The sequence below is a fragment of the Lupinus angustifolius genome, chromosome LG04, assembly GCF_001865875.1.
Source record: "Lupinus angustifolius cultivar Tanjil chromosome LG04, LupAngTanjil_v1.0, whole genome shotgun sequence".
NCBI lineage: Eukaryota > Viridiplantae > Streptophyta > Magnoliopsida > Fabales > Fabaceae > Lupinus > Lupinus angustifolius.
Window position 1 is genome coordinate 8,174,936 of NC_032012.1, and position 18,542 is coordinate 8,193,477.

At 33.3% G+C, this 18,542-nt stretch overlaps 5 protein-coding genes across 6 annotated transcripts; 3 read left to right on the forward strand and 2 right to left on the reverse strand.

Moving 5' to 3' along the window:
* On the forward strand, positions 1,161 to 2,778 carry LOC109345505 (LOB domain-containing protein 4-like). The gene is made up of 2 exons (XM_019584555.1): positions 1,161 to 1,505; positions 2,205 to 2,778. The coding sequence occupies exons 1-2, from the start codon at positions 1,323 to 1,325 to the stop codon at positions 2,538 to 2,540; spliced, it is 519 nt and encodes a 172-aa protein (XP_019440100.1). The 5' UTR covers positions 1,161 to 1,322; the 3' UTR covers positions 2,541 to 2,778.
* Positions 3,028 to 9,404, reverse strand: LOC109345502 (cyclin-T1-3-like). 2 transcript variants are annotated; one of them, XM_019584543.1, is made up of 8 exons: positions 9,324 to 9,404; positions 8,865 to 8,960; positions 7,909 to 8,206; positions 6,991 to 7,072; positions 5,562 to 5,696; positions 5,077 to 5,252; positions 4,841 to 4,992; positions 3,028 to 4,121 (listed from the first exon to the last, which is right to left on the reverse strand). In XM_019584543.1, the coding sequence occupies exons 3-8, from the start codon at positions 8,190 to 8,192 to the stop codon at positions 3,289 to 3,291; spliced, it is 1,662 nt and encodes a 553-aa protein (XP_019440088.1). In that variant the 5' UTR covers positions 8,193 to 8,206; positions 8,865 to 8,960; positions 9,324 to 9,404; the 3' UTR covers positions 3,028 to 3,288. The 2 variants fall into 2 exon arrangements, with proteins under 2 accessions (XP_019440088.1, XP_019440089.1); XM_019584544.1 differs by lacking the exon at positions 8,865 to 8,960 and having other exon boundaries at positions 7,909 to 8,207; positions 9,326 to 9,401.
* On the forward strand, positions 10,711 to 11,523 carry LOC109344820. Its single transcript, XM_019583562.1, has one exon. It carries the CDS (start codon positions 10,838 to 10,840, stop codon positions 11,489 to 11,491), a length of 654 nt encoding a protein of 217 aa, XP_019439107.1. The 5' UTR covers positions 10,711 to 10,837; the 3' UTR covers positions 11,492 to 11,523.
* On the reverse strand, positions 13,457 to 15,033 carry LOC109344821. Its single transcript, XM_019583564.1, has 2 exons — positions 14,574 to 15,033; positions 13,457 to 13,911 (listed from the first exon to the last, which is right to left on the reverse strand). The coding sequence occupies exons 1-2, from the start codon at positions 14,974 to 14,976 to the stop codon at positions 13,679 to 13,681; spliced, it is 636 nt and encodes a 211-aa protein (XP_019439109.1). The 5' UTR covers positions 14,977 to 15,033; the 3' UTR covers positions 13,457 to 13,678.
* On the forward strand, positions 15,794 to 18,156 carry LOC109345506 (accelerated cell death 11-like). The gene is made up of 4 exons (XM_019584557.1): positions 15,794 to 16,134; positions 16,239 to 16,411; positions 17,411 to 17,556; positions 17,834 to 18,156. Exons 1-4 carry the CDS (start codon positions 15,934 to 15,936, stop codon positions 17,938 to 17,940), a joined length of 627 nt encoding a protein of 208 aa, XP_019440102.1. The 5' UTR covers positions 15,794 to 15,933; the 3' UTR covers positions 17,941 to 18,156.

An 18,542-nucleotide genomic window follows, 5' to 3' on the forward strand; every position in this document is an offset into this window, starting at 1 on the left:
TTTACAATCGAGGATTTCACAAAAAAAAAAAAATTTCCTTTATATATGCCTCCTTTTTTTATGGGTCCACGTATGTTGTATCACTCCTTTATATTACTACATATGCCAGAAGATATAATTGACCATAAAAATATTTAATAATTACAATTTTAACTTAAATAATTATTTTTCGATCAATCAGATGTAATGATACATGAAGTGGTACAAAAAGCGGAATAAGATATGTACTCCCCTTCTTTATCCACAATACTAATGTCAAATTTTCAATTTTCATACTAATCTTTGAGTACTCTTCTCATTAATTATAGAACTGGTCAATAAAGAATTAAAGATTTGCCAATGTGGACTTTCAGCTATAATTAATATGTTTGGAAAGGTTCATAAAATTGTAAATACTCCACTTATAAAGAATTGAAGGAAGTATCATTTTCTGACACCTTTAAGGTATATAAACATTAATTAATGTGTAGGATCCGAAAGAATATAAGGTTTTAAGAGTCATGGATTCCTATATTGTCAGTGTTAGTTAGCATATGTTCATTGAATAACTACCAGTAGACCCCACATGGTTGACTTCAAATAATTAATGTTAGATTCATAATATCAAAGATCTTCTTTGCTAATAGGTCTCACATCAAATTTATTCAAGAATAAATACATATATACTAGAGTAAAATTTAATATTTATAAGATTGAAAATATTCATACTTATTATCATTTATTTGTATTATTTGGATTTAAAAGTGAATAATGATCGAATATGGATAATTAAATGATGCAACGACAATGAAAAAAAACTCTCACATGTTTTTGGTACACACAACATTTTCTAATATGTGTATATTAAAGAGAAGAGAATAAGACATCTCCTCACACCACGAGATAACTTATCACCTCCAGTCACTGAAAATATGGCATATGTACTATTTTGTTTAGTTTTAGAAATATTTTTGTAGAAGATGATTAAACAAGACACATGTCATGATTTTAGTGATTGAAGAAGATAATTTATCTTTTTATATCATGAAATATTTTATTCTGAAAGAGAATACTTATAGGGGGAAAAACTATTAATAGGACTATTGTGTCCTTAAAGGCAAATGAGTAGCCTTATAATAAAAGGTTATATAATGCATGCTATGGCACTCCCTCATATACCTCACACCTCTCTCTTTCTCACACATTTGTTTACTTTTCTACTTCCATCCACACTATTTTATGCTTCACTTATTGTACTAGTGTGTCTTTCTTATGTCTTATTAAGCCATATTCTTCTATTATAAGTAAGGTATCATTGTTTGGAGTTTAGAGGAAGAGGGTCAATGAAAGAAGGGATGAGTGGTAGGAAGCATGGTGCAGTTACACCATGTGCTGCATGCAAGCTTCTAAGGAGAAAGTGTGGCCAAGATTGTGTTTTTGCTCCTTATTTCCCAGCTAATGAACCCCACAAGTTTGCAAATGTGCACAAAGTATTTGGTGCTAGCAATGTTAACAAGATGCTTCAGGTTCCTTTATTTTCTTCCTTAATCTCATTACCCCACATGTTTTATTTACTATTTTAGCTAACTTTTTATTCTCAATGGTTATAAGTTATTTTCCACTGGCTTTTTTCTTTCTATTCTAAATTACAATATTTTATTACAGTACATAGTAGCCATGAATACACATAATGGTGAAACTAATTTTGCCTGAAGATTTTATGTTACAGTTATTACAAATGCAACAAGTCCCTCCATTTTTTCTTTGGATTTGGATTATAGTGAGCAAGTGAGAAAAAAATTATGTATTTTTTTTGGTATTCTAAGAAGTTTGGTTGAAATGTGTGTATAAAAGATAAGAAGTAAGTGACAAATAGAAATAATTTCATATATTATAAGAGAAATTTGTTTCTACATATAATACAACTATGAGTAAGGGTATTTCTATTCTTTGTCAAGTAAACTATATAATAATTTTAATTCACTAAATGATTTGAGGGAAAAAAACACTGTTATTTACCCAATTTAGACAACCTCTGTTTGGATTAGTATACAACTTTTGGATCTCTGAAGTTCTATTTAAAAACCCTTTTTCTTATTTAAGATTTTGTTATACCAGTAGAAGAAAATGTGAAGCACAAATTGCAACATAACAAAACAACAAACATGCATTTTTTGTCCTTTTCTTTTGCTACAATATATTATAATTTTTCCCTTCATGTGTAGGACCTACCCATGCATCAAAGAGGGGATGCAGTGAGCAGCATGGTGTATGAGGCCAATGCCAGAGTCAGAGACCCTGTTTATGGCTGTGTAGGAACCATCTCTTCTCTTCAGCAACATATTCATATGCTTCAGACCCAATTGGCCCAGGCCCAAGCTGAGGTGGTCCACCTAAAGGCCCGTCAAACTAGATGTAATTCCAATCTTGGGCTTTCCCCTAATAGCCCAACTAATAGTTGCTCTCCATCATCCAAGATCATGGGCTCCTATGCAAAGCCCATTTTTGATATGGACATGGTGGTGGACCATGCTATCTATAGTGATTCAATATGGTCATGAGTCAAGACTCATGCTAATAGAATTCTAGTGTAGCTTCAAATTTAGTAGTGCATATGAAGGAAAAACAAACAAAAATGCTATGTTTTTTACACTTTAACATTATGTAAGAGTAGGAGCAGTAGTGGTGGTGGTGGTGGTTGTGAGTGGGTTGCTGTGGTGGAGGAGCTGCGGCGGAGGCTGTTCGCCCGCTTAATTAATATAAGTTTTGGTTAAAGGTTTTCATTGATGACACATGGTGTAAACTTTATGGACTAAGTACTTAACATTGTATGAAGGACAAGTTTATGTTGTGATTTAGATTGTTGATGACAAATGGTTGGTTGCATGGAAATGTTTTTGCTGTTACATGTTTAATTATATTTGAAGTTGATGCCAAATTTCACAACAAATCAACTATAATATGAGGACCTAAGATCATTATTTGGAGTCATGGCATAGTTGGGGATAAATGTGAACATGTCAGAAGATAGTAGTAGATAAACAAAACTGTCAATTACATTTGGAAAAACAGAAGATTATAGTAGGGATTTTAGTATTATTCCCTTGTATTAACTAGAATCAGTTAATAATGTCACAACCAAAACTGAACCATGCAGGCAAACAAGATCATCCAAAAGTCATCATTTTACTCGCTACCAACTACCTAATCAGGATGCCACAATAAAATGATCACCTCAAGGAGCTTTTTCCTCTCTGTTCATTCCACGGATGCCGACTTTTCATATCTAACTCCAGCCCTCCCATTTCCTTATTCTGCATGATTATTGTAGTGACTGGAATCAAGCAGCCTTTTCAGCTCTGGTTGCGCGGCTAGTGGGCTTCCCTTCTTTCTCTTGCGATTGTTCAATGGAGATGAAGCATTGTCTATCATCTCCCCTTCTCGTTCATTGTCTGCATCCACATTTGTCAGTAACTGCCCCTTCATGTTCACACGCTTTACATCTTCAGCATCTGCATGGTCCTTATCGTTATCTGCATCATCAGGTTCAGACCAGCTTTGTCTCCCCTCCTTATTTTTCTCATTCTCAACAGCGAGTTCAATTCCATCTTCAAGCTCCCTCTCAATGAGATCATCCTCATCCATTACATCTTTCTTCAACTTCTTCTCCCCTCGTTCCTTCCTCCTTTTCTTTAAGGCAGCCTTCACTTTGTCTTTGTCAATCATCTTAATTGCATCTTTGGGTGAGTAACGAAGCAGGCATTCCCGATGACCTTGGTCTCCCGTGCCTATCTGTTCAGTCGCAGAGTTAGATCTAAGTGTCACTTCTCCCTTGTTATCTTTAGGCAGCTGTTCAGGGTTCTGACTATCTCTGATTTCTAAGTCCACTTTGTGATCAGTAATGCCACTGCCCATTTCAGCGCTCCCATCATTGATTTGGTTTTCCATTCCTCTTAATGGTACCTCCTGATTTTCTGCAGATGTGTGTTTCGCAGCAGAGCGAGCCGATGTTTGCTCCTCATCTGCAGAAGGAGCCTTTGCAGCAGCTTGTGTTCCCCCTCCAGTACTTCCTTCTACTTCACTTCCTTGAAATTGTGAAACTTTATTCTGCTCATAGAGTTCCAGCATTTGATTGCTAACCTCTGCAAGAGAATACAGCCACAATGATTAAGAAGGATATGCACAAACCGGCTTTGTTCTCTCTAATGAAATGCCGAACTTAAACAGGAAAGGGTAACCATTCAGATATTTAACTCTTTGTAGATTACCAACTTTTCTTTTGCTTAATCAAGAGTAACACTTACATAAAGGCCACAATAATGCTTTCATTGAGCATATTTGGTACATATTAATTCTATAAGCATTTGGGTTTAAATATGATAGTTGATATGTTTGGCAAACTTGATTAAATTACAAAAAGAGGTTCTTATGAAATAAAAATAAAATAAAAAAGTTTTAAGAGAAGCTGAAAGTTTCAAGGTTACTTTAAAAACAGTTAAGACTATTTCAAAACCAATCACTATTTTTCCTTCATTCTTCTACAAGCCTAACTACCTAAAAAACATAACAGTCTTTACAAAAAACTCCATATCCTATTTGTAATTTACTATACAAAAGTGGTTTTTTCACAATCCAAACTAAACATGTTATCTTAAAATCGTTTTTCATTAAACATACCTGAAGATAAAACTCATTATCTTATAATTGATTCAATTATTAAAAAAATCTATTTTTGCAAGTAATCCAAATACACATTATGTTATTAAAGAAACATTTGATATAAACTGTCATGTGAATATAAAAGGCAACTCGGTTGGATCAATTTATTTGCAAACAGATGAATTGAGAGGACGACACGAACCTTCCAATTGGCGTGGGGTGACATCAAAATCTTGCCACCATACCTTCTCACCTTCTGATGGAAGCTTCACTTTAAGGAACTTAGCAGCAAGGAAAATAGCACCAGCTGCAATATGATGTGGCTTGAATTGTAAAAAGAGAGATGTCCTCAGCCTGAAAGACACTTTCCACAATGAACAAAGATTAATAAAATGCAATGAACATAGTTAAATTCGAAACTTGGCAACTTAATCATACCCATCATTGACAAAGTTCCATGCAACTTGTGCAAGTGCATTTTTTGCGACATTGAACTTTTTTATGGCTTCAACAAGGGGTTTATAGGGATGTTGAATATTAAGAGAAAAACCCAAAGTGGCAAGCACATCCCTCTCTCCAAGTAAAATCAACTCTTTCTGTTGATCGAATACTTCCTGCAATGATTACGATATTTCTTGAAAAAAATTAAAATAATGTTACGCATAAAAGAAAGTGCCAAAACATAAAGAGATACAGACAATAGAGGCATCTACAGAGTAAAAACGTTAAATAAATTATATAGTTCCAGACAACCAGTTCTATTTACAAGCCAGCCAAACATTGTATAGGATTTCAAATTTCAAATCCCATCCATGTTTGAGCAAGCATTATAACCTAGCAGCAATGTGATTTCTGAAAAATCTAGAATTCAGAATGAAGATGTATACAATGAAATAGTTAAAGCAAGAATAATTATAGAACACCTTCTGTTTTATCTGCTGTGCAGCAGCGGGGTCTTTCTTGTGAATTATTTCGTAAGAAATAAGAATAACATCCTTTAGTGGACGAGGAGTCTCTTCAACCTTCCCAGCAAGGAACATACAGACAGTTGCAATGTTCTGCAAAAAGATGTTCAGCAAGTGAAGTATAAGATTCCGTCACAGTAATCCTTGATTTTATACTACCTATACATCTGCCATTCTCTTAAAACAAAGTTCGGTCAGAACTTCAGTGTCTGTGTCATTAACTTGATCCGTATGCTCAGCGACCACTGGTAATAGGCTAAATCGCTAATGCACAAATATGAGTTGTATAATGGGTCACAGGGCTCCAACTACTGAACATGCAGTTGCAAAATCTAAGACTGTGGTAGTCTGACACCAACCAAAACATCTCATGACTGAAAGTGGTAGGCCTACAACGACTAATTCCCAGTCCATAACTTTGTAGTCCGTAGTCGGTATGGTATTAACTTAACAGAGTTCAGTATTTAGTAACAAAACATTTAGTATTACGTTAAAAAGGTAATGAAGGTCTTGAGTGAAACTTTGATGAGAAACTTCTAGTACTCAAAATTTGAATATAAATATAAACATGAATATTACAACAACAAAGGTGGTAAAAAGTCGTAAAAGAGAAAATACTCATAAAAATCAACCTCCAAAGTTCAAATTTAGATAATCCCATCACCTTGAATTAGAAAAGTTTCCGTTAAACTAAAAAGTTAGATACAGACTGACAAGTTCTAAACCAGAATTACATACTACAAAGGTGAAAACTCACCAAAAATAAACGTTTTGTACAAGAGACAAGAAATATTTGACTTTAAATCCCTATTAAAGAACAACAGAGCCTGCAACTGATAAAATATGGTATATGGTAGTAAATGATAAATAATTTCTAGAATGTTTGAAATAATCTCTACACTGAATGTTTTCCAAACATTTTCATCATAAAAATAGTATATTAGACAACTTAAGATATACAAAGTAAAAACTCAGTCATTGAAGGAAAATTTACCATAGAAAACAGCACATAATGAACAGGTAAATAATGTAGTAGGTGTATAAATAAGCACAAATTGCTGAAAGTTCTATATAACATTTCTTTTCAACGTTTGTAGTGTGGCTTTGTTTTAGACAGCATTATCATTAGTTTGTAGTCACATAGCTAGTTTTTCCAAACAACTCTAACTCAATTAGCTTTCAACTACCTTCACAATGATAAGCTACAATCTCACAATTATAACATAAACTCAAAGCTATAAGCTACTTTTAACATACAGAGCCTAAGGAAAAAAGACATACAGGACAAACCACTGTCAAGAATTCAAGATAATGCTGAGATATGTTAGATGACTGTACTTACTAGACAGGCCACTCACGATATCAATTATAAAGTGCAACAACCCACCCTTCGGTCGTTCTTTGCATGAGAATGTTGAAGAAAGAACCGATGACAAAAGATTATGGCTGTTGCTATAGTTAACTGAGGCCTGCAAGGAGCAAAGTTATAACCAATATGACAACCTCCAAATGAATTTCTATAACAAAGTTTACAGAATGTTTTTACTTTAGATAAAAGGTAATTCCCTATGTACTCTTCCTATATAAAATTACCTTCGAAGAAATAAAACAAAAGGACATGCAATTATGTCATACAGATACACAACTGATTATTCAAGGAAGCTTCTCAGAAAATATTCCTATGCAAACTTCTTTGTTTATTGATAGAAAAAGAAATCTCATTACAGAGAAAAGAGGGAGGTACGGCAAGGATAGGATAACATATCCCCCAAAACATTAAAGTAGATACAAAAATGAACCATAAAAGCTCAATAATTTGACAAGGCAGCTCAATGCCCCAATCTCCCTGCCTATCTGAAATAGATACTCCTTTTGAGCAGCCATCCGGAGAACACCAAAAGGAGCCCTTATCTGATAACAAATTAAGTGGAAAAAAGATGCCCTTAAAGCTGTGAGCATTCTGCCCCAACTAGGTGCGTTAAAGGGTTTGGCATTCAACATAAGATTTACCCTCCTTGATTTTACCAAAAACTTTATAACAAAGAAATGAAAACTTTTTCATTTTCACAAAATACCCAGTACAGATAGTTTCGAAGAAAAGAATCTGCCTTGCAATGCAAGAATAAGTAACCTACTCTTTATGAACCAGATCTCACATGATAATCATTTTTAGAGAGAGCACTGAGGCATACAAGTCAGCAAACTAGTCATTTGTTTTAATCGTCATAGCAATGCCAAACACAGTAAGAAGTACTCGAAATTGGGGCGAAAGCATGCATAATAACTTCAATATCCACAAACTCACACTTTAAGTTTCATTCCTAACTCCTGTAAGAATGTGCAGTATGACTTGCGGTAATATGTCTCTTTCTTCCAGTCAATGCCATCTTTTCTTGACGGAGAATTCTCCACTATTTCTTTCCTAGACATATACCAGAACCCTAATGTTTCATCTTGCTTGTCTTTAGAACTTGCAGAGGAGCTTTTATCAGCTGCTACATAACTTGAAGACTCCCCAGTCACGAGTCCTGCAATGTGCATCACTTTACCATCGCAGCAAATAAATTCCCTAGCACCTTTTGACATCATATATCAGGATGAATCTGGAGGGTACATAAGAACAAAAATAAGTGAATAGTGTATACCTACAATTTTGACTATTATAACAGAACTGCTGAAACGGAAAGGGTATACAGAACCTCTCACAGGGTCTGATAATCATTAAAATTCTTTGTTTACACACATATCTTGACAAGGTCTGATACTCATCCAAGAATGTAAAAGGTATAGAGAACCTTTGAATCATTTAATTTATTAAAATCTTTTCCTTTAGTGAATAAGTTTAGGGCTATAAATCAGAAAATAAGCCCTTAATATGGTGTCAATAATGTCTTCTGAGATGGCCATCGGGTCTTTCGCTTAGTACTGACCCGCTATTGGTAATAAATAGGTGTTCCAGTGTAGCTTGGTACAACTTCAATACTCAAGAACTTAAATGCAACTAACAATAAATACAGTGCATCCACTCAACTAAAACTTGAAGAAAAATAAATTGTAACTCAAAAGGGAGTTCAAATAAAAAGGCAACATTATCAAATGTTAAAATTTTCAAACCCAGACCCCCTCCCATGCATTAATATTCATGCCCGATATCCCGGACTCACTGCCTTGTACCATTAACCCTATCCATCTATAACCCTGATTGTTTCCTGACGCATTGAGTTTATAAATCCATTTTCTTTTGTCTATATTCAAATGCACCTCTCCTCCAAAGACCACTTCTTTGTGTCACCAAGTAATTCAGATCAAGAACATTCATGGGATGACATACTTGCAATCATTAACAATTCATGAACCCTAATTACCAAAAAACAAATACATAATTACACAGCTAAAAGAAAACCAAAAGCTCCATTTGAATACCAATTCCAGTTTTATGTTCATGAAACACCCATATAAGAAAAATTCAAGCTTTCTCCTCACTTAGTCTCAAACCTACACCTATAGTAAGAAAATACGAAGAAACATAACAACATTGAAGAAAACCCAGAATTTTATCTGAGAAAAGATGACATCTTTATGATAAAATGTCATTTCCCAAAGCATTGGGGCATTGAAAAACAACAAATTCAGCACCCACCAAAAGGGTTTCAATAATCGAATTGAAAAGACTAAAACTTGCACTGAAAATAGGAAAATGAGAAAGAAGAAGCGACTTACATAGTGAGTGTAGAAGAACCCTCGTTTTCGATTTCTCTGTCAATGAATGAGCGATCCTTGAACGCAGGCAGCAACAACGCCTGACACAATACAATCTAAATTTATGATGAATAAAAAGTTGTGACTTTTAATTTAAGCGATTTTTACAATTATTGAGTAAATAATTTCAGCTGAATTTAACTTTCATCATCATTTTTACTATAACTTCTCAAGAAAGCTTAAAGTTATTTTGTCGAAATTATTAAGTATATAATTTCAGTTGGCCTTAACTAATAATCACAATAATTATAAAATTTAACCCTCTCATATTATGTTGGAATTATTTTGCAAAATGTATGTCCAACTATTGAGAATAGAGTATTACTATTCTTATTAATCAGGTCTCCTATTGAAGAAAATGTATCATCTCCGTTACGGGAAGGTCCAATATTATATGAGATTATGATACGTGGACTTAAAAAAAAATTAATGGTTTAAATTTTAAAATATTTTTAGGTAAAAACTTATTACAAATAATGAAATAAATATGGGCCTCATATTTTATAACTGGATCCTGAAGAGGATCCCATTGAAGGTTGCACTAATCATTCAAGATAAAAATATTCAATTTATAAGAAATTAATATTTTGAAAATGAAATTGAATATATAAATTAGATCACTAGTGTCTATCTAGATTTTTTCTTCTTAAATTAGTGCAAATGAGAAAAATCTATATGTAAGCATGATTATATACCATTAGCAGCTATTGTCTTGCATACTATATTTAATGTAAAAAATGCAAGTCCATATATACTTATTTATGAGGAATACATGTGTTTTTTTTAAAAGCAAAAAACTGTGTTTAATAATATGTGGCTGTTTGTTCAAATAATTGAACCTAAATGATAACTGACAATAGATTATGAAAGTGTCAACTTACACTTGTTTTTAGACTATAATATCTATACATTTATTTTAAAAAAATTATACACAATTAATATATTATTCATTCATTTATATTATTTAAATCTAAAAATTAATAGTGATTAAATATATATAAATGGTAGATAATATATTATCAAGATAAAAAATTCTTCTTTTTCCCTCTTATATGAGCTATGTTTTTAGTTATGATTTAATTTGCCACAATTGCAAATGTGGTTTTCACCATCATTCTCTCTTTGCTATTCTTAGTTGAAATTTCAATGCCCATTTCTTTTTTGAGATTCAAGATGGTTGATTATCGATGAACCTAACAAATTCCAAAATTTCAGGAACACCATAACCCTTCAGAAATTGGAATACAAATTATATTTAGTCTTATTTTATTGATTAACCACAAGTTATATATAGTTTATATACTATGAAAGTATATAAAAGTCTTCTAACAAATTAAACAACCATATAAATTTGTCCACAAACTCTTAATTTCCCATATCCATGTTCATCATAATTTGCATGGAAATTTAACCTAGTTTCCATGCACAAAAATACATGCAAATTCAAATAGACAAAAGAAACTAACCTAGAAACAATGGCTTCCATGATGAGTAAAACACTTATTCTTGTTGTATCTCTCACTTCCCTATTCCTTCTTACAAATTCTGTCCCTTCAACTCGTCCTCTTCACATTGTTCATCATGACATTCGCACCGATCTCTTGAATTTCTGTGAACACACCACTAACCCTAGCCTCTGTGCTCAAACAATTCAGCCACACATCAACCACAATGATGATCTTGACCCCTTCAAGGCCCTTGAGATTGAAGCTCAAGCCACCTTGAATGAAACCAAGAAAACTATTTCCATAATCAATGATTTATTTGCAGAAAACAACCTTAACAAATCGTTATTTGATGCCATTAAGACATGCAAGAAACAATACAAGAATATATTGGATGCTATCAGAGAAACTAAAGATGCTATTGCTCAACATGATTTGATTGAGGCCAAGTTCAAGTTTAGTGCTGTCATATCATACCAATCAACTTGTAAAGATGCATTTGAAGATATTGAGTGTCCCTTTGCTAAATATTCTGAAGCCATATTCAATCTGGGAGGAAACACCTTAGATATCATTGCTGATTTGCAGAAAATTATGACTCCTCAAGAACCAACCCTACCTGTGCCATCAACATCTTCTCAAACATCTTCTACATCTGTCAACGTAATTGGAACAATATCATAATTGATATATATATATATATATATATATATGTATATAATGATGCATGTAATGTAGGGTTTTGTATTTACTTATTGGGTATTATATATATTTCTACCTGTAGGTAGAGAATAGTTTTTAGGTAAACCCTTTATTTATCAATGTGACAAACTTCAGGATTTAAATTTCCTGATTTTGTAGGTAAAGTTTGAAAGTATAATTTACTTTCATTATTACTACCAACACTTTTAGATGATGTTATATACAATGTAGTTTACATATGATTGGTGAAAACATTTTGATTAATAATTTTTACATCATTTTCTATGCATAATATTCTTTCTAGCTGGTTGGATCAAGTGCAAATAAAGTAGATGAGAAATAACTTTTTTTTCCATCTTTTGTCATGATCCAAAAAAATCACTAAAACAAGTATAAGGGGTAATTCAACTCATGCACATATATCACCTAGTATATAAATGGAGTGTTTGGCATCACTAGTTGAGAAGTTAAGAGACGACTGAAAAAATAGACGCAAGATTTAAAGTTAATGTTTGATTAGTTAGGTAATTGAATCATAAAATATTTATAAAGTTATTATTAAGGGAAAATGATTTGTTGTCTTAAATCGTGTCTCAAACTACGTCTGTTAAAAAGCATATCATGTATCATGTCAGTTAAAAAATAAATGTTTAGTTTTTTACTATTTTTGCTTCAATATTACTAGTCTGTGACATAATTTGGGACACTATTTAGGACAATAGATCCTTATCCATTAATATTTGAGTTGATATGTGTAAAATAATGTAAAACGACTAAGAAACCCTTTATTGGGGAACACTCTACCAATCCATATAACGATGACATGTTTTCAGTAAGCTAGATATGTGGATGGGTTCTATCGGGGTGGTGTGACTAGTGAACTAGACTGCTTCAAGTTGGATTCTTCGTTCCTAGTGGAAGGATTTGGGCAACCTTAGTAATGAAAAGAAATGAGTTGATGAAGGTTGTTTGATGGAAGATTCTCGTAGGAGATTAGGATCGAGAAGAGATATATATTAGGTTTTGGTCAGATTTATGGGGGGTGTTCTTAGAAATTCATTTTCTAGATTATTTCAGGTGTCTTTGGATAAAGATACAACAATTACCTCTTTGGGATATTGGAGAAATGGTGAGTGGTGCTGGAAGCTCACATGGAGACGGAGTTTGTTCCTCTAGGAGCAAGAAGGGCTCGCGAATCTCTTAAGTGTTCTTACTAACTCCTTACCAGCTCAAGATGCCATTGATGAATAAAGTGCTTATCAGGTGTTGTCTCGAGAAAATAGAAGGAGTCACAATGTAGTTTTTAAACAATTTTGGAAGTGCAATGTTCCACCAAAGATCAAATGTTTGGTGTGGAAATTATTTTTGGGTGGACTCCCTACAAAGTCGTGCCTAACTCATAGAGGAATCTTAGGTGCTCATGATTCACAATATTGTACTATTTGTGAGGAGGAGGAGGAATCAATTCATCGTTTGTTTTTCCCTTGCTCAAAATCTTATCTTATTTGACAAACATTCTACTCTCGATTTGGTGTTACCTCCATTTAGTACAATGATATTAAGGTAAACTTCTTTCTTCATATGAATATGATTGGGTTGGAGAAAATATGTAAAAAAAAATGGTTGTCTCTTTGGCCTATCATTATTTGGATTATTTGGCTTGTGAGGAACAATATCATCTTTGAGAACTCACGGTTCAAACTTGAGGAGGTGATGAATCTTATCTTTTTACATTCTTGGAATATCTTTCTTAGCTTGCCTGTTTTAATTATTTCAGTTACTCTTTATATGGAATGGGTGATGCAACCATCCAATTGCTTGTTTAATTATATTATTAATTAAAATGTTTATGGATAAAAGTACTACTTGTTCTCGTAATTCTTTTTTATTAATAAATTTCATTGCTCACCAAAAAAAAAGTAAAACAGCAAAACTTAGAGTTAAATGTTGCACAATGAATTAAAAAAATCATTGTTTCTTCTTTCTCCATTAGCACTAATTGGATATTACAATCACATATATGATCAATATCCACCAAAAACAAATAAGCGAGATGATTACATTACAATGAACATAAGAGAGAGAGATGAAATTAATTCTCTCTATCACTCTATATAGAAGTAAGAATCTTTCTCCTTAATTGTCATAATGAATTGAATGAATAACTTATTATTCATTGCAAGATCCAACCACATGCAAACACTTGCTAGGTGGTGAAGTAATCTTGGTTATTGCATCTTTTAACAACCCTTTCTTGCTCATCTCTATGTCTCCAAGGCCCTTTGAAATATCTAACACATTCCCTCCAACAATTTTTAGAGCTGCTTCTTCATTTGTAAGACTAACTGGAGGAACCTCTGGCTCGAATGCTAGTTCACAAGATTGCCTATATGAAAATATAGCTGCCATTGTGGGAAGGAAAAGAAAAAATTATTACTTTTTTGTTTAACAACTTCCACCGGTTGTTGTTTGATGACGATGATGTCGTGGTTTCAAATTTCGGTGATAACTTTTTTGTTTATAGAGGTAAAACTATGTATATCTACCTCTCTAGACTCCATTAAGGATCAATTTGAGAGTTGAATTCTCGAGAGGAAGGAAATGACCTTAGAGTCATCTTACAAATCTTCCGACCAAGTCTTCTATTTTCTTTCTTTCTCATTCAAAACTTAACTAAAAAATAAACCCTAAGTGAGAGTCTCTTATGTTAAGAATGACTATTTTAACTTACAACCAAACCTTAGTTTGGGATTCCTTTTTGCATTTAATTTAAAACATGTCAACTTTAAGTGGATAGAAACATGTTAAGCCATAGCTGATTGGAATTTTTTAACATGTATGAATTGACATGATATTCTTTCTATCGATAAATGTTAATATTGTTAATATTCTTTTTATTTAACCTACAAATTCATTTACTCTATTTCTTAAACATTTCATTCTAACCTTTCAACCGTTATTAACCGTTATTAAGATCATAATGGTGGATAACATGTAAAAATGTTTACAGTATTATTGCATAACCCTTTTCTCAAATTTTTGTCTAAGAAGAAAAACAATATACCTGAGAACTTAGCATTTGCTTCCCTAGCATTAGGTATTGAAACCGCAGCAATGGCTTGATTGATGGAGTCAATCATAAAGCCATATTGGTCCTTGCATATAATGAGTGACTCCTTTGTCTCCTTTGTGGTTGAAGGGTTTCTAATCAAATTATCCATGACAGCAACAGATTTCACAACCTGGTTTTTTGCTGCAATGATCTCTAACTCAAGGGCCTTATAGGGATTGAAATCACCATGCAAATGTGGCAATATGGTATTAACACAAAGGACAGGGTCAGTGGTAGTACTACAAAGCTTAGTGACACCATCTTGAAGGGGTGAAGGGACACGAGTGGCATTGATTTGTAGGAGAAGAAAGGAAGAGATGGAAACAATGAGGAGAATGTTTTTGGTGAAACCCATTGTTTTTTCCTTCCTTTGTTCTCCTTTGATGGGAAAGTTTTGTTGGAGAAGGAAGAAAATGCATGTGGGGTATTTAAAGTGTATGGATATGTCATTGTTTTGTTAATTCCAATATTTCAGGAGCACCACAACAAAAATTAGAATACAAATTATATTTAGTCTTTTTTTTATTGATAACCACACATTATATACAGGCAACTATGTAATAATGCAAAAATTAGAATGCAAATTATATTTAGTCTTAAGAGTTAAACTGCTTTGAATCGGGAAATTTAGGTCTGACTGTGTTAAAACTGGTTAAACAGAAATAACCCAGGAAGTAAATATAATGATTTACTTAAAATTAAAAAAAAAAGAATGAAACATTATTCTAATCTTTTATTTTATTCCGGTCCAAAAAAATATTAAGAGATATTATTTTAGTATAATTATTACATATATAAAATTTTACATTTATATAATTATAGATAAATATTATTAATTATATATTAAATCTTTTAGTTCGATCAGATGATTTAACTGTTTAAATCGATTAAGTTTTATACGGGACCTCTTCCAATTTGATGTTCAGCTCCAATTTCACAATATTAATTTATTCTACAAAATCTAATGATTAGAAATAGTGAATGACCATAACTTGTGTAATATATACATTCATAAAGAAACCAAGAAATTTGTAAATGATATGAAAATATGTGATATATATCCCTAAGAAATTAGTAAATCAGATACTTTAGCAATTTGGACTCACGTTCTTTTATCTTATACTTATTCAATCATGCTTTCTATGTAACTATTCCAACTTTTTCTTATATATTCCTTTTTGATTAAATATCTTTTTTACGGATCCAAACAACCCAACAAATTTGTTGAGCATCAGATTCATGCCACACAAAAAGCACTTCCCTGTTGGAATTGGAATTGGAATTGGAATTATCATCCTTCATTTTAGGTTCTATGGCACAGTTCAATAGTGGAGACACAACTCTTGTCAAAATCTCACACGCATTCAATTCCCTCGCCACCGTTGTAGCAGATTCCGACAACGGCGCGGCGGTGGAGGTTGGTCCTTTCTCACATGCTTCTTCTCTCCTCTCTCCTCTCTTCGGTTGCTTGGGCATCGCTTTCAAGTTCGCTGAGATGGACTACGTAGCAAAGGTACATCAAATCAGAATAGTGTATGCTTCATGCAATTGTTATCATGATATGGTTTATCTGTGTTATGCCATGGTTTCTAGTTGATTGTTTGGTGATAATAATAGGTTAAGGATCTAGCAGAAGCATCCAAGTCCATTCAGACCTTACCTTCTATGATTGAGCTCGATGTACAAGCTAACTCTGTCAGGTTCGCAGGTAGCCATACAAGAAATCTTCTCAGAGTAAAGCGCGGACTTGACATGGTCAGAGTACTCTTTCAGCAAATTCTGGTTACAGAGTATGTACACTGGTCACTGTTTAAATTTCCTTCATGCCTGTTTCTATGTTATGTGTTGAACAATTCCAAGACTGAAAATAGAGAGCAATCAAAAATGGATGGAAATTGGAAAGGATAGGTTACTTTTCATTCTTCAGTGTCAGGTAGTCTAGGGGAAAAGGATGTTAGCCAGTGTATCAAATTGCGGACCGCATCGCGCGATGGGCCGCAATATTGCGGTTGCGGTGACCGCCGCAACCGCATTACACCGCAATTGCGGTGTGATCCCGATTCACAGTGATGCAACCGCAACAGGCCGCGATTCAACCGCATTAGACCGCATTTGGACCGCAACGGAACCGCATCAGGCTGCATCAGACCGCATCGATGTCAAAAATATGTTTTTTCTCACAAAATAATTCCCACCGCAATGGTCGCAATCTGCATCGCAACGGTCACAATGACCGCAATCGCAATAACCGCAACCACTATCGCGACCGCAACCGCAATTTAAAACACTTGTTAGCCAATTGGTATTATCTCTTTTTGCTTGGTAAAAGAGGAATGGAAATTTCATGTTTACCACTTCTTTGTTAGTCTTGTTTCCTGTACCAATAGAGATATAAGCACTTGGGTAGGGAGAAGATAGGTGCCTGGCAATGAATCAAACCTTTCAACGTTTTCACACCTAAATCTCTTCGGATAGAGATTAGTGCCAATTGATCTGCAAGCTTGTTGGCTTGCCACTTTATTGTTATTATAACATTTATGATGAAAATGAGAATGTAAAAAAAAATAGCAGAACAATTTGTTCATTTGTGGATATCCTTTGTGCCGTATTGTGTTTCCAGTTTGCATTTCATTATCTTAAGGTCACCATAACATCTTAGTGTTCATCTTCTCTTTGTCCACATGAATTTTCTTCTTTTATAAAAAAAGTTAAATACAGAAGTGGATGTCACGTGACGTCTTGTTAGCCCTGATAGTAAATGAGGTGAGTTGTTGTATATATTTTGACAGGGGAAACTCCCTTAAAGCTCCAGCTTCAAAGGCTTATGGACAAGTATTTGCACCTTATCATGGTTGGGCTATCAGGAAGGCTGTTTCTGCTGGGATGTATGCCCTTCCTACAAAGGGACAGCTTTTGAGGAAACTCAATGAAGATGGTAAGTCTAGAATTAAGTTCGATTTCACATTTATCGAAATTTAAATCCTGAAAACGGAGTTGGTCCTAGCCTTCTATTGCTTGGACAGGGAGGAAGAGAAAACGACTACTTGAAACCTACTTACAGCGAATTAGGAATGGTTAATATTTCATCATTTTTTGTACCTAAGTTGCCAATTTGCCATTGCATGACTTGCATGTCTTAGGTTTAACCTTATGTTTGTATGCATTTATGATGCTCATATTTGTATTCCTTTTGTTGGTATATTTTTCTTCAGAGGCATCAGCAAAAGTCCAAATGCAAAATTATGTCACAGCATCTACAACACTCATTCAATACATTGACAAACTCTTTATTTCAAGAGAACTGGGAATAGACTGGTGAATCTTCAACTGTATTCAGATTATACAATGTAATTTCACTATTGTGTAGTGATGTGAGATAATTTATGTATTTCTGAGTATTCATTTGTTATACAATTTGTCTGTATTTCTATTTGCTATAGATGATAGTGCTAATTTGCTGAAGAATTGTAATAGTGGATTAAGACTTTAAAAGAGTAAACTTTTCATGCAGTCTAATGTAACTAATCTGTATTTGAAAATGATGAGAATTGCATGTCTTATTACTTCTCTTGTTATTAAGACTTTAACACTAAAAGAAATCAATTTATTAAGTGAACGTTTTACACATCAATGTACATAATTTATATCTTGCAATTTAACCATCTAACCTTATTATATCACATAAACAATGATTTAAATTTAGTAAAATATATATTACTTTTTACAAAAAAGGTAAATTTAACACATTTAATCAATTTTGTTGAAACTTCTTTGATTTAATTTCACACACTCCTAACCACCTCAAAACTTATGTAAACTTGATTTTCTATCATAAACTTTTTTATAATTAATGTTTAGCTGAATTAGATTTCAAATACTTATTATTGGTCCAAACATATCTGATTTTTTTTAAATAACCAA